The following is a 14,462-nucleotide window of genomic DNA, read 5'->3' as shown; positions in this document are numbered from 1 at the left end:
CCTGGAGGGCACTGGGAATATAATGGTGAACAAAGCATAATCCTGGCCTAAGCTCAAGGGATTTATGGTCCAGTAGTGAGGGGTGGGGTAGGGGAGCTGACAAATAAACCTGTTCTTACAAAAAGGAATTATAATTAGCCAGAACATGGGATGGGGTGAGATGAGGTGATAGGGGAGGGGATCAGAGAATGGACTAAGCAATAGGCATTCAATATACAATCACAGAGGCTCATGAGAAGATTAGAATGAAAACCTCCTATTTCATCATTTAGAATCCAATCACAGCTATAAACTCATACAGTGAAGAAATCCTCTTGCTAAAAAGCCAAAATCATTTCATTTTAGCAAAGATAAACTTGAAGTAGCTTCCCAAAGTTTTTTCCTAACTCAGTCACTTCTCAAGATTGTTTTCTTCGAGGTACGGTCTCCACACATTTTCACTTGAACACTTCTGCCACATTTATAGTTTTGGCAGTGGTAAGCGCTGGCCTCAGTGGATCCTGAAATGCTTTGGCCTGAACAGCACAGACGACATAGCGGAAGGCATAACTCATAGCACAGCATTTGGGGGAGCTACTTTAACCCTACTTCCACTCTTGGATACCACTCCATCCCTGTTATGAGACATCTTCAAGCATTAGCCCTAGACTCCTGCAGTTTTCTACCATTCTCTGTTTATGTTTTTTCATTAAACTAAAGGCCTTGCTGTGAAGATTTCCAACTGGGGAGATAGCTGGGAGATGTCTGGGTCTGAAGTGTAGGTGGGTGGGTGAAGGCTATAAGCAATACTGCTTAGGAAAGGAGAGTTCCTCTTATCTTTTCCCAGAAACATTGCCAAGGACTGTGGGGAATAAGAAAGCCATATAGAGAATTTATAATAGCAAAAATATAACCATCTAATCTTTCAATCACAAATGATAGCATATCTAAAAATAGAGTAGGAAAATAAAAATGAAACTATAGCTGGAAAAAATATTCTCTTACCATAGTATGTAAGATACTCTGCTGTGTGTAAAAATGTCAATGAAACCAGAACATTGAAAATCCAATTTATTCCAGATGAACATGCATTTCCTGTACTTCTTGCCCAAAGGGGATATATTTCAGAATTCACAGTCCAAGGCATTGGTCCCATTCCTGAGAAATACAAAATGAATTTCAGTAAATGTAGTAAGTAATTTAAAAGCGTTTTTCTCCTCAAATAGAGACAGTTTAATTAACATAACAATAATAACAACAAAGCCTTTGTTTACCAGGTGCGAAGAAAACAAGATATAAAATAAGGCCCAGAAGTGCAGTCCAGGAGTATGGAGTAGGGCAGAAATTGTAAGCCCAAAATACTTCTTCTGTTTTGAATTTGGTTTCATTTTCACACCTGAAAAATAATGCAATATAAATATAAACTTAGGGTTTTAGGGTATAGTTGCAGAAATTCAGTGTGATCATCTAGAAGGTATTTGGAAGTTCCTTAATCTCATTAAGGAAAAGAATCCAACATGTTTCTCTTGAAAAAAAATTTAAGATTTAAATAGGAGGATTAGATATGTAAGCTGACATAAAACTTTTTAGAGCTGAATATAATTCAAGAACAACACATTGTGCATTCAACTCAACAGCAAAAAAACAATCTGAGTGAAAAATGGGCAGAGGATCTGAATAGACACTTTTTGAAATAAGACATACAGATGGCCAACAAGTACATGAAAAGGTGCACAACATCACTATTCATCAGGTAAATGCAAATCAAAACCACAATGAGATATCGTCTAACATCTGTTAGAATGACTATCATCAAAAAGACAAGAAATAGGGCTTCCCTGGTGGCGCAGTGGTTGAGAGTCCGCCTGCCAATGCAGGGGACATGGGTTCGTGCACCGGTCCGGGAAGATCCCACATGCCGTGGAGCAGCTAGGCCCGTGAGCCATGGCCGCTGAGCCTGCGCGTCCGGAGCCTGTGCTCCGCAACGGGAGAGGCCACAACAGTGAGAGGCCCGCGTACTGCAAAAAAAAAAAAAAAAAAAAAAAAGACAAGAAATAAAAAGTGTTGGTGAGGATAAGGAGAGAAGGGAACCCTCGTGCATTGTTGGTGTGAATGTAAATTGGTGCAGCCACTATGGAAAACAGTGTGGAGATTCTTCAAAAACTTAAAAATAGAACTACCATACGATCCAGCAATTCTACTTCTGGGTATTTATCAGAAGTAAACAAAAACACTAACTTGAAAAAATATCTGCACTCCCATGTTCACTGCAGCATTATTTTCAATAGCTGAGACATGGAAACAACCTAAGTATCCATCAATGAATGAATGGATAAAGCAAAATGTGGTGTATATATATAGTATATACATATATATAGTATTCAGCCATTAAAAGATGGAAATCTTGCCATTTGAGACAACATGGATGGACCTTGAGGGCATTATGCTTAGTGAAATAAATCAGAAGAAAGACAAATACCATATGATCTCACTTATATGTGTAATCTTAAAAAAAACAAAAATAAAAAAGAGCTCATAGATACAGAGAACAGATTGGTGGTTGCCAGGGGTGAGGGGTAATGTGAGGTGAAAATGGGTCAAAAGGTACAAATTTCCAGTTATATAATAAATGAGTCATGAGGATGTAATATATGGCATGGTAGCTATAGTTAATAATACTGTATTGCATAAGAGAGTAGATCTTAAAAGTTATCATAAGAAAAAAACGTAAATATGTGTGGTGACGGATGTTAACTAGACTTATTGTGTTGATTTCCCAATATATTCAAATATTGAATTATTGTGTTGTACACCTGAAACGAATATAATGTCGTATATGTAAAATATACCTAAAAAAAATGCGTTTCATACCCATTTCGTATGTCAGACATGATTTCCAGTTAGTCCTTGAAGGCTGCAGCAACAGTTTAAAACCACTGAGAGTAAGTAGGTTGTGGTAGAAAGCTTTAGATTTTGCAGTTAGGACAAGATTCAAATTCCAGAACCAGACTTTTTTCATTTGTTAAATGGGGTATAATGCCTAACAGGTAATTTTAGGGATTAGAAGGGTCACCTGGAAAGGGGTGATAGGGGAATCTGGGCAGGGAGCAATGCTTATTTCTTATTCAAACTAACCCTTTACTTTCCTGCTGTGTGTACTTGCTTCTCTATCAGTCACTCCCTGCTGACTTTGCTTCCTAGTTCTACTAGGAAGCAAAGTCTATTGTTCTAGACTGATTCTCAAGTTGAACTTCCAATTCTTTACCTTAATTGAAATTTGAATTGCACCTGAAGACACGATCAGCCTGAAAAAGTTTCTTATCCTTTACTGTCATTTTTTACGCTATTGTTTTCTCTCTACCAACCTCTAATTTTGAACCTTGACATCTAAGCCCTGTCCTTATTGCTGTGTTTATGACCTCCATCATAACACCCCATCTGACTTGATGCCTGGTCAGTCATCTTCTCCATCCCTCTCATCCTCTGCCACATTCATTTATGTCTACTTCTGGCCTGTCTGATACCTTGGCTTCATAGTTCCTTATTTAACCTCTGAAACTGAGGAAAGGGCATTATAATTAGCTTGATTTGGGACTATTTTACTTCAAAATTTTACTGTTTTACTTCTCAAACTTAGAGCATTCCGTTTCTGATTACAAGCACTTTATTTCTTCATTTCTGGTAGCTTGTTCCACACCCAAATTACAATCTTTAGATTCTACACTTCTCTCAGTATTCATTCACATCACTGCTTAGACCATGATGCCAATACTGTCTTCGCTGACCTCTAGAATCCATCTTTCATTCCTCCATGCTTGCCTGTCATTCTCACAGTTTCAGTTCCCAACCCTCTGCGGGACCATTAACTTCCTTTAATAACAGCTTTTCAGAAGCTGGGCAAAATTATGAAACCATGCTGCTGAATTCTATTAAAAGTTCATGCTATTTCTTCTCAGTTGGGTTCCTAATTATGCTTATTTTTATCCTTTATTGTCTTCTCTACTGAATTTTCTGCTTATTTCAGAGTAGACATTGAATAAACTTTTTGTCAACTGCTGCCTCAATTAATTAAAATATTTCTTACTATCCTCTAGTTATGAACTCTTTCCCTCTCTTTCTGGGTGTGAAGAACTTGCCTCCATCTTTAAGACAATTGAGGACTTTCAATTTGAATACGCTCAATTTTTCTCTACTGGACCTCTACTTTTCTATATTTTATTTCAGATTCTTCTCCTACCTAGAATGGTAACATGTCCCTTTCTAAGGTCTGCCCTTCCTATTAGTGGGCCTACATCTCATTTTCCTTCTGTCTCCTCTGGGGTCATGTTCTATCAGTAGTCAATTCTCTTTATGCTATCTTTAGTTTGTTCCTACTTGAGCCTACCCTTCTGTTTACAACACAAAAAATTACTCCTATTAAAATCTTTCATCCCTCTCATATTACTACTACTAGCTCATCTGAAATTACAAAGAGTTTATACTAGTGAGCTCTATATCCTTACTATGCACTCTTTCCTACACAAGCCCATTTCCCCACCTACTCAGACACTTTCTTGATTCTTATTCAGTCCCTGTTTTTTTCCGAATCTGCTCACCCCAGAATCGATGACCTCCTAATCCCCAAATGCACTTATCTTGCCTTAATTCTGAGGCTCTTTGATTACCCTGTGGTGGTTGATACTGCTGAAATCCTTCCTTCTCTTTCTCCTTTGCTTTCATATCTGTATATCCATCTCAACTCTCTGATACATATGTCTTCATTGCTTTTTAAAATGCCTCTTCCTCCCCTCAGCCTCTAAACATAGGTGTTCTCTAAGGTTCTGGTTTGGAGCTTATACCCTCTCCCTTAATCATCTCATCTAATTTTAGGGACTTTTGATCTCCACATGGATGCTCCCTGCCTTGACCTTTTCCTCAAGCTCCATTTAATAGAATTTATATATCTGCTGAATATCCATATCTAGATTTCCTGCTATGGCTACAATGGAACGCATTGTCTACTCCAGGAGGCAGAGTGAGGCTGTTCTGAGTTCAACTCATGACTCTACCACTTATAAGCTCACTCATTCAAAAATTTATATAATGAACACTTTTTTATGGTCAGACATTAGAGATAGAGCTATGAACAAAATAACCCTTTGCACTTATGGAAATGATGGTTTAGTGGGCACAGGCACAGTTCTGTTTTCTGATCTGTAAAATAGGGGAAAGGACTATTTTCATAGGCTGTTGGCAACATTAAATGTGATTATGCGTACTGAGTGCTTAGCACACTGCCTGGCATGTAGTGTATGCACAATAAATAGTTACTTTAATAGTGCTTCTCACGACGTTTCTCTTAGTTGAAATGGAGTTGAAATCTTGGAGTTATCTTCAATATCTTCTTATCCATCTCTCTTTAAATTCTCTATACTTTCAGGTCCAAGTAAAGAAGGGTGGCCACGACTATGAGCTCTGGGACTGCCATCCTACTTTCAAATCTAGGTTAGGACACCCAGATTTGAAGCTCATATGTATGTGATCTAGGCACTTAACTTTTAAAAGCCTGTATCCTCACCTGTGAAATAAGGATTTTCCTGGCACCTACGTCAAAGAGATATTTTGAGGCATATATGAGTTAATGTATGCAAAGAATTTCAAAAGAAATCAGTTATATTTCCTAGACGTAATTTCTTGAATCTAACTCTTCCTCTCTATGTGCATTCATACCACCCTAATTCAGACTCTTGAGGGTTTGTTTCACCAACTGTATCTGTCTGTGGCAGACTCTAGAGTAGACACTCTATGACCCATGTTTCCTGATGTTCACACTCTTGGATTATCCTCTCCCCTTAAGTGTGGGGGTGACCTTTGACTTGTTGGTTACAAACCAACAGAATGTGGCAAAAGTGACAGGACACATGTGATTAAAATTACAGTGCTATTTAGCTGAAGTCTCTCATTCCCTTGCTGGCTTTCAAAAAGCAAGCTGCCACGTTACGGAATGCCAGTGTTGGAATGCTCATGGCAAGAACTGAGAGAAGTCTTTAGGAGCTGAGGGTAGCCTTTGTGACAGCTAGCAAGAAACTGAGTCCTTGATACAAAAGTTACTGAATTCTGCTAACAAAAGCTAATCCTTTCCTAGTTGAGCCTCAGATGAAATCACAGCCCCAGTCAACACTTTGATTGTAGCCTTGTGAGACCCTAAGCAGAGGACATACCTAAGCTGTGCCTAGACTCCTGACCCACAGAAACTGATATCCTAAATGTTGGTTGTTTTAAGCTGCTAAGTTTGTGGTAACATTGTTATGCAGCAATAGAAAACAAATACAGTTTCTGAATTATTTTTCCTGCTTCTAGCATTGCTTTCTTCAAACTACTACCCCATCAAGTTGAGCTCTTTAGAGCATTGTTCTTGCCACCTCATTGCTCAAAAGCCCTCATCCTCCTTATTCCAAATGCCTATGAAACGGGGCCTGCAAAATTTGGCTGTAGCCTACCTTATCTGGTACTGTTGTATACAATCTCTTTCTCCAACTAAACTAGACTACTTATTTTCTGAACCTACCTTCCAGACCAGCATCTTCTACTCATGCCATTTCCTCTAACTGAAAGCAAATTCTCACTCCTGATCTCCACTATCAAAATCTACCTCAGCCCTCAAGGCTAGTACAGATGCCACCCATTCACTTGTCTGAAATATTCTCTCCCTCCTCTCAAGCCTTTTCATTTTCCTCATCTGTATTGTTATCACATAGTGCTCTGTATTATGCTCTCTGAATATACTCCCTCTTCTACTGTCCTGAGCTCTCATCCCAGGCACCATAGCACAAAGGTTAAGGACACAGGGTCTAGAGTCAGGCTGCATGGTTTTGAATCTCAGTTCTGCCACTTATCCACTGTTTAACTTTGGGCAAGGTACTTAACCTCTTTGTACCTTGGTTTTCTAATCCGTAAAATGAGAGTCCCTAATAATAGACTTGTTACAAAGATTAATTGCTCAGCACAAAGAAAGCAAGTTATCTAGGTGTTTGCCAAAGAATAGTCATTTTTGTGTCTCCCTTCTAAAAATCTCAACCTCTAGTCCATAATAGTACTCTGTATAGAGAAATATGCTCATTGAATGATGAATGAAGCATACATTTGTTTAATGCTGCATTAAACAGCATTAGAAATCCCCTGATCAATAATCCTCCACCTTCACTTCCCACTAGTCAAATAGTCTTTTGGGTTGTGGACATCTTAAAATGAGAAAATAGGATAGAAAGTGGGAGAGGGGAGAGGAATGATGGGAGAAAGGGATGGAGGGGGAAGAAAGGGAAGAGACAGGCTGCTGTGGAGGGAAATGCTTGCAAATAATCAAATCACTAAAATTCACTGAAAAATTCTATTTACTATTTACACTGATTATTATCAAAGTTCCTTGCATGATCGCTTGCTGGAACAATGGAAAGCAGGATATTTTCTGGTAGACTCTGTGCTTGCTGTGATGTAGCTTTTAACCATCTGGACACACATATTTATATGCATAAAAGGCTAACTCCTCTTCATCCTCATGCTGATTTTAGGAAAGCACTGCAGGCATGGACCTGGCAGAGTTACATACCCAGCAATACGTAGATAGCTATTGACTAAGAATGTGACATCATACATGACCTTCAAAATATAAACGCTAGGAATTCCAACTAAAAAATAAAAAATGTATATTCCAAGTGCTATTGCAAAATACCCTAATGTCTTCCTGGCTCAGTGACTGCTGGTGGAAGAACACAATGCTCTGGGGAAAGAACAAAAATACTCTGACATCAGTGTGTGGGTTGGGATAAGAAAAAGTCATACTAGAGCACATCCTAGAGCAAAACCAGAAAATAATTACCATAATGGCAGCGGTGCAGATAGTGCTGCAGTGGACAAAGCAGAAGAATCATATGCAAGCAGGCAAAATAGGTCTCATTTTGGCAGAGTGAGAGAACTACTTTTTACTAGCAGACTAGACTAACACCTGATATGTAGACCAAAAAAATGATTAGTTCCCTGTTCCAGCCATGGAGCCCACAGTGCTTCCCTTAATAATGCATCTAGAAATTAACAGCCTTCTTTGAAGGTAGAACAATCCTCCCTTGCCTACTCAACACCCACCCCAAAATCAGTTCATACGTAGAGCTATTTCTGCCTATTTTTTGGTGTTACTTTTCCATCAGATCTCTAAAGAGTTTTGAACCAAATAAATAACCAAAGGAACTAAGTGGTGCAATTGCTCTTGCCACAATTAACCATAAGGAACTTATTATTTGCTTCCTACAGAGGATATGCTTTTTGTTTTGTTCCTTTATTTACTATGATGAAATTATTTAAGTGCTTCAGGTTCATGTATGGGGGATGGGTGAAAATACAACTTGTATTTATAGCACAAAACTTCTAATTTTATCTATCCAATCCTAATCATTGAGAAACCTACAGAACTTTGCCACCTTCCCAAAAGAGTTTATAAAAGACCTGGGGTTTTGGAGAAGGGAAGGGACAGCTTACTACGATTTGTGTGACACATCTACCATTCTTCTACTGGGTTTACTGCACATGCTTTACTCATCAATTCATTACGTAGAAGTGTGAGTGAAGCATGATTTCATCTCCAATTCCTGATGCAGGACTGTGGTTTCTTTGAACAAGATCATTAAGCTATCACCTCAAAACACAATGGATACTGCTAAGGGTTAAATTTAATAGTTCTTTATCCATAGGAATTTATGATCTGATTACACATTTATAGTCTGATGCTGGTGGTAGAGAGGTACCTAGAAAAAGGATAGAGTATCTCCCCAGGAAAGGACAGCTTCACTTTTGTCTGAGGAGAAATAAAGAAACACAACACCAATCAATCAGAGGACTAGGATGATATAAATTTAGAAATAACCCTAGCCATGAGAAATTTCAAATCAGCAAAGCGACCAGAAAAAGTTACTCTTACAAACCTGAATCATTACTACTCAGACAGTGTAATTTCTGTTCACTAGTATAATTCCTGTATAATAAACTAACATGATTATGTCATAATTATGACATAATTACGTCATAATTATGTCAATTATGACAATAAACTTATGTCAAGCATAAGTTGAACTGCAACATAGCATTTAAACTCTAACGTATCTGTAGTTGAATAATTTTAGGAAAGTATGGCTCCCGAGCTTGCAGCATGCAGACCATGATGAACATCTTGGCCTTGGATAATTTTCTATTGTCAAACCTTTTCCCCTGTTTTCATGTTTTACGTTTTTCCTGCAGAGGACTGTCACATAAAGGCAAGTTGAGAAAAAAAAATCACCTCTTATCTTTTGTTAATTACTATTATTTTCTGGTAAAAATAAAACCTTTAGAATTATTGAGATGATTAAACATGGACATCGGTAAATTTCAAAAGCACTAGAAGTTTGGAACTAAAAGCCATTTTTATTGAATAATAAAGAATTAATAAAGTTTTATTTATATATAAATCACTGTATATAAACCATTTACCAGTATGTTGGCTAGCTTATACGTCCTAAATATGTGAAAAAGATGGACAGAATATGAGTGGGCAAGCAAATGAAAATAATGATAATACTTAAAGCTGATGAAGATACAGTGGTATTGGTATATCTCTAATTCTGGTAAGAATTTAAGTTAGTATAACTTCCTCTTGGGATGAAATCTGGCAGTTTTATGTAAGAATATTCACACCCAAATATTCCTGGCCCAAAGTTTCGTTCCTAAAATTTATCCTTAGAAAATGATCTATATGGAAAAATATTATATGCTGATATACTTTCACTGTACTTTTATTTATCACAAGCATAATATAGTTAAATAATTAGAAAAATTGCAGATATACTACAATGGAGGGTAGTTAAGTCAATTAAGGTACCATAACTGAATAGAATAAAGAAGCCATTAAAATAATAATTATAAAGTAAGCTGGGCCAAGCCACAAAGGATGGTCTGGGTTTGAAGATTGGTCAAAATGTCTTAGATTTAACTTCAGTTACTTTCATTTTGGTATCAAACTGGCAAACAAACAGTACAATGGATGCACAATTAAGGACCCAAGTAAGAGGACATGGTCCCCTGTTGCCTTTCTGGCCCCTCCCAGACTTGTCTCTGAAGTTCTGTGCTCAGTGTAGAGTAAAGAATCTGCCAAGTCAGAGGAGCCCTGAACTCTGCCTTGGAGAGAGCTCATATTAGCATTCAGGGTTCAACCCCATTTCTGTGTAAGAAAAATTTTCCACTGTATTGCTTAATAAGAAAATACTTCGTTCTTTTTCTTACTGCATCATCACACCTACAGCCAGCCTGGTCGTGGTCTACTTTGTAAAGATTACCTGGGAACATGGAAAATGCCATGAATTTGGCAGTATAGGGGATATCAAACTCAAAGTATTATCTAGGATATAGGTTATATGGGTAAGAGTAAATGGAAACGTGGAAAATTGGGGGGAAAGTAAATCTATTAAGATGATGATTGTTTTCACTTTTGAATTTATAGTTGTGACAGTGTCGCTCTGACAAGGTGGGAAAACCTTTAGTGACTCATAGACAACTAATCCTGGGATTCTTCTTCCATTTTTTTCACTCTAAAATTTTTCCCATAGTAAAGGCAGACATTAAAGTTATTAGCTATTCTTCTGCTTTGACTGGCACTGAAAGGAAGGGAAATCTTGCCTTTGAATTACATACCTTCTCCATCACGCTGTTACCCAAAAGGGTTCAAAAGCTTTGGTTTGCATATTTATATGCCATAGTCATCACTATACTGCTTCCCTTCTCAGGAGTCTCACAGGGCCTGCCTCTATCCACATCTTGGGGGTCTGCCATGTGCAAATGGTAATGTTCTGTCCCACAAACTGCCTGCCTAGCTCTAACTATGTTTGACACCAAGGCTGTCAATAGCCTTGGCATAGGGTGGATGCTTTATACCAGAGAATGTTGAGAAACGATTTATATTCTCTCTCAGTAAGTCAGAATACGAAATGTCTGAAGAGGATAGAGCAATACAGAAGTGGAAAGACTCAGAGAGAGAATAGGCAGAGGTCATAAGAAGGGTCATGTAGCTGATAGCCATGGGGGACGTGCAGAAGAGACAGGCCAAGAGCAGACAGCTACCAGTCTGATGATTAGTATTCTAGATATCCATGAAGCAGGGCTGGGTAGAAGTTGAGACTTTTTTCTTTCTCATTACCCCCCTTACTTTTCTATGCAATTTTACCATAAAACTTCCATTAACTGAGGAAATCAAGTGTGTCTCTGTTCCTCTCAACATGAGAAGTTCTAACAAGATAAAGGCTAAGTTCTATAATAGAGTACTGATCCTGATTCTAAATCTATAAAATTCCACAGGTCCTCAAAAGAGTGTACAGAGTGTATCACAATGGCCATACAGATCCATTCCTGCAACAAGGTTTTTTCAAACATCACAACATGGGCTTCCCTGGTGGCACAGTGGTTGAGAGTCCGCCTGCCGATGCAGGGGACAGGGGTTCGTGCCTGCGCGTCCGGAGCCTGTGCTCCGCAACGGGAGAGGCCACAACAGTGAGAGGCCCACGTACCGCAAAAAAAAAAAAAAAAAAAAAAAATCACAACATTTCCCCACGTAGTCACTGTGAGAGGTGCTACACTTATTCCAATTATGCTGTATTATATTGCTCACATTTTCTAGAATTCCTTTGGGAATCATATTCAGAATCTGCTTCTTTATCAGTCAAGAAAATCAACCTTATTTTTTTTTTTTCTTTTACTTTCTACTTCAGGCTCTCTTCCTTTCCTTTCCTTCCCTCTTTCTTTTATTTCTTGCCATCGTGAGGCAGTCATGAAGAATTCTGAAGTACTGGGTGGAAAGAAGAGACTGAACCAATGGAGTGGAGGTAGGGAAACAGTGTAATGGAAATAACAGCAACAAACACAGAGAAAAAGTGCATTTGTGTGTTATGGGCTCTAGAACAGTGAGAAATGGGAGGGATGATACTAAATGGGGTTTGCTGAAGGCACACTTCTCCAGTCATCAGTATATAAGCTGACAGCCACTTGCTGTGATATCTTAAATGATGTTCATTACGTGGCACAATGTATACATTCATCAAATAAATGAATGAAGAAAAGGCTTAATGTGTTCAATAGAGTTATTCTACTGGTTACTACTGATTTAATAATTTAATAATCTTTTAATAATTAAAAACAAATTTTCAAATAAAAAATACTAAAGCAAGTAAAATTAGTAATACAATTTATATATTATATATATATATAAAGGGTTAGGATTGGTCCTCGTGATTGTGCTGTGACAAGGATCTCAGAATGGGGAGTTATACCACCCCTCTCAAGTTTCAATCAGAGACTTGAGGTTTTTCCACACTGAAGGGTTCTCCCTCCTACCTGACTTCTTTTACTGCCCCTGTTTTACTTGGGGACCTTTCTCCAGTGAGGACACAGCACCTCTATCTTCCTTCTTCCTTCCCCGGGCTTCACAGGCCAGTACTTAGTACAACACTTTACACATAAGCAACGCTCAATTAATGTTTGTTAAATAAAACAATAAAAATAATTTAATCAGTTCCCATTAAGCTGGTCTTTGATCATCTGACACTAATTTCTTATATTGTAATTTAATTTCACCAATTAAATTACAATACTATTTTACAATTATATTGTAAGCATTAGAGAAGACAGATATATTTGTCATTAAAATTTTTTAAATTCTAAGAAGGTTATTGCTACTTACTTAAAAGAGTTATTGCCTGTGGTAGTACATGCTTCCATACCATAGGCATTGCAAAATCCATCTGTATCATTTCAAACCATACCAAGACTCTGATCTAATTTTCTTTCCACTGCAAGAATGCTTGCACAGGATCCCTCACTTGTTTTTATTTGCAGGTGCATGGGAATGAATGTAGCTGATATTGCTGTAGGCTATCTTGATACAAACAATGGTATAATTTGTTCTTGGATTCTTTTCAATCCATGCTACAGCTGCCTTCCATCAAGTGTGAGTTCTATGGCTTCTTTATTAAAATTGTGCTCCCAACAGAAATGTCCTTGAATAACTGTAAATCTTCACTTGATGAAACTGACTAATATTTGTATAAAGTATTACACTATACAATACACCTTAATATACATTAACTCATTTAATTCTCATAATAATCCAAAGCAATAGCACCATTCTTCCCATTTTGCATATGCTACAAACCTTTTTAAAATACAGTGATTCTTCCCAAGATTACACAACAGAGGTAACAAACATTTGAAATTCAGTGTTCTCTGTTTCCTTCACCTTCAACATAATCATGCCACCAGTTAACGTATATAAGAAAACCTCTCTCTCGGGGTACTTTACTTTTTGTGGAGCTTAAATGGAAAAAGAATTGAGATGAAAACTCTACTTGAAATCTCCCCTAAGTCAGTGTTCTTCCTTAATGTCGGGAGTAAAGGCAGTCATTTAAATCTCTATCTAAAATGAGTAGAATAAAATGTGTCCTAAAGAGCATTAGGAATTAAAATAAGCAGCATCATGACAAACCTGGGCCTCTGTGTCTTGTACATTCTCTTTTGACTCAGCATCCATTTTTTTTTCAAAGCACAAAACAATAATTAGAACAAAAAGAATGCTTATATAAGCTGGACACTAAAATATATAACAATCTCAATAACTGGCTAACTCATTTGAGGACAACACTACAAATGTACGACAAGGAAAACAGTCATTCTAATACTATAAGATGGCAGTATAGCAGTCTTTAAATAATACATATTCTAAAACACAAAGCTACCTAATGACTTTATCTGATACAGTTATAAGGAATTTAAAAAGTTTTCCCAGAAGTTTCTTGGAGGATGATGAACATACATATGGAATGTCTCAGCAATTACTTTAAAAGAAATAGTGCCATTAGTTGACATAAAAACTTTGTAAATAATGAGATGGAAAGTCAATATAATAAAACCATAAGACAGTTTCACATTATTTTATCTCAAATTACTGCTAAAGTGAAAATGTAATAGCTTAACAAATTAAGCATTATAACTGCAATTGCCTGTTTTCTGACTTCCTGATTTGTAATAGAAACTTCTGAAATACCTTTTATCAGCAATGAAACAGAACTATAAAACAGAAAAGATGCATCTCAATCGTTCTAAGCAAAGGATGGTTTTTCTACCATTTCGGTGAATACAGCTAAACAGGTCCATTGAAATCCACATCCTTCCTTCTGATCTGTTCCTGGCACTGGAGCAAAGCAAACTGTGTCATACTCACCATCACACTCATCCTCCTAAAAACAGCTGTGGCTTCACGCTGGGGGAGGCCCCTGCACCAGCCTTAACTGGCACCTCCTCCACTTCACTACCATCAATCACCCCTGTGCTTCCAACCCCAGCCCAGAGGCAGGTTCACATTTGGGGATCATTAAGTACTTGTTAAATGAATTACTTTATTTCCAAAGCAATTTTATGTTAAGGATAGAATAGATTAG

General features: G+C 37.5%; 1 protein-coding gene across 1 annotated transcript in view; it reads right to left on the bottom strand.

The window, feature by feature from the left end:
- Window positions 1-14,462, bottom strand: part of SLC2A13 (solute carrier family 2 member 13) — a 427,584-nt gene that overhangs the window by 4,974 nt on the left and 408,148 nt on the right. Inside the window, exons 8-9 of the mRNA XM_060165097.1 lie at window positions 1,254-1,375; window positions 985-1,137 (exon numbers count right to left, since the gene is read on the bottom strand). Of these exons, the coding sequence (XP_060021080.1) occupies window positions 985-1,137; window positions 1,254-1,375 (275 nt within the window). The remainder of the gene's footprint in view (window positions 1-984; window positions 1,138-1,253; window positions 1,376-14,462) is intronic.

Source organism: Lagenorhynchus albirostris, chromosome 11 (genome assembly GCF_949774975.1).
Source record: "Lagenorhynchus albirostris chromosome 11, mLagAlb1.1, whole genome shotgun sequence".
Lineage (NCBI taxonomy): Eukaryota > Metazoa > Chordata > Mammalia > Artiodactyla > Delphinidae > Lagenorhynchus > Lagenorhynchus albirostris.
This window is presented reverse-complemented; position numbering and strand designations above follow the sequence as displayed.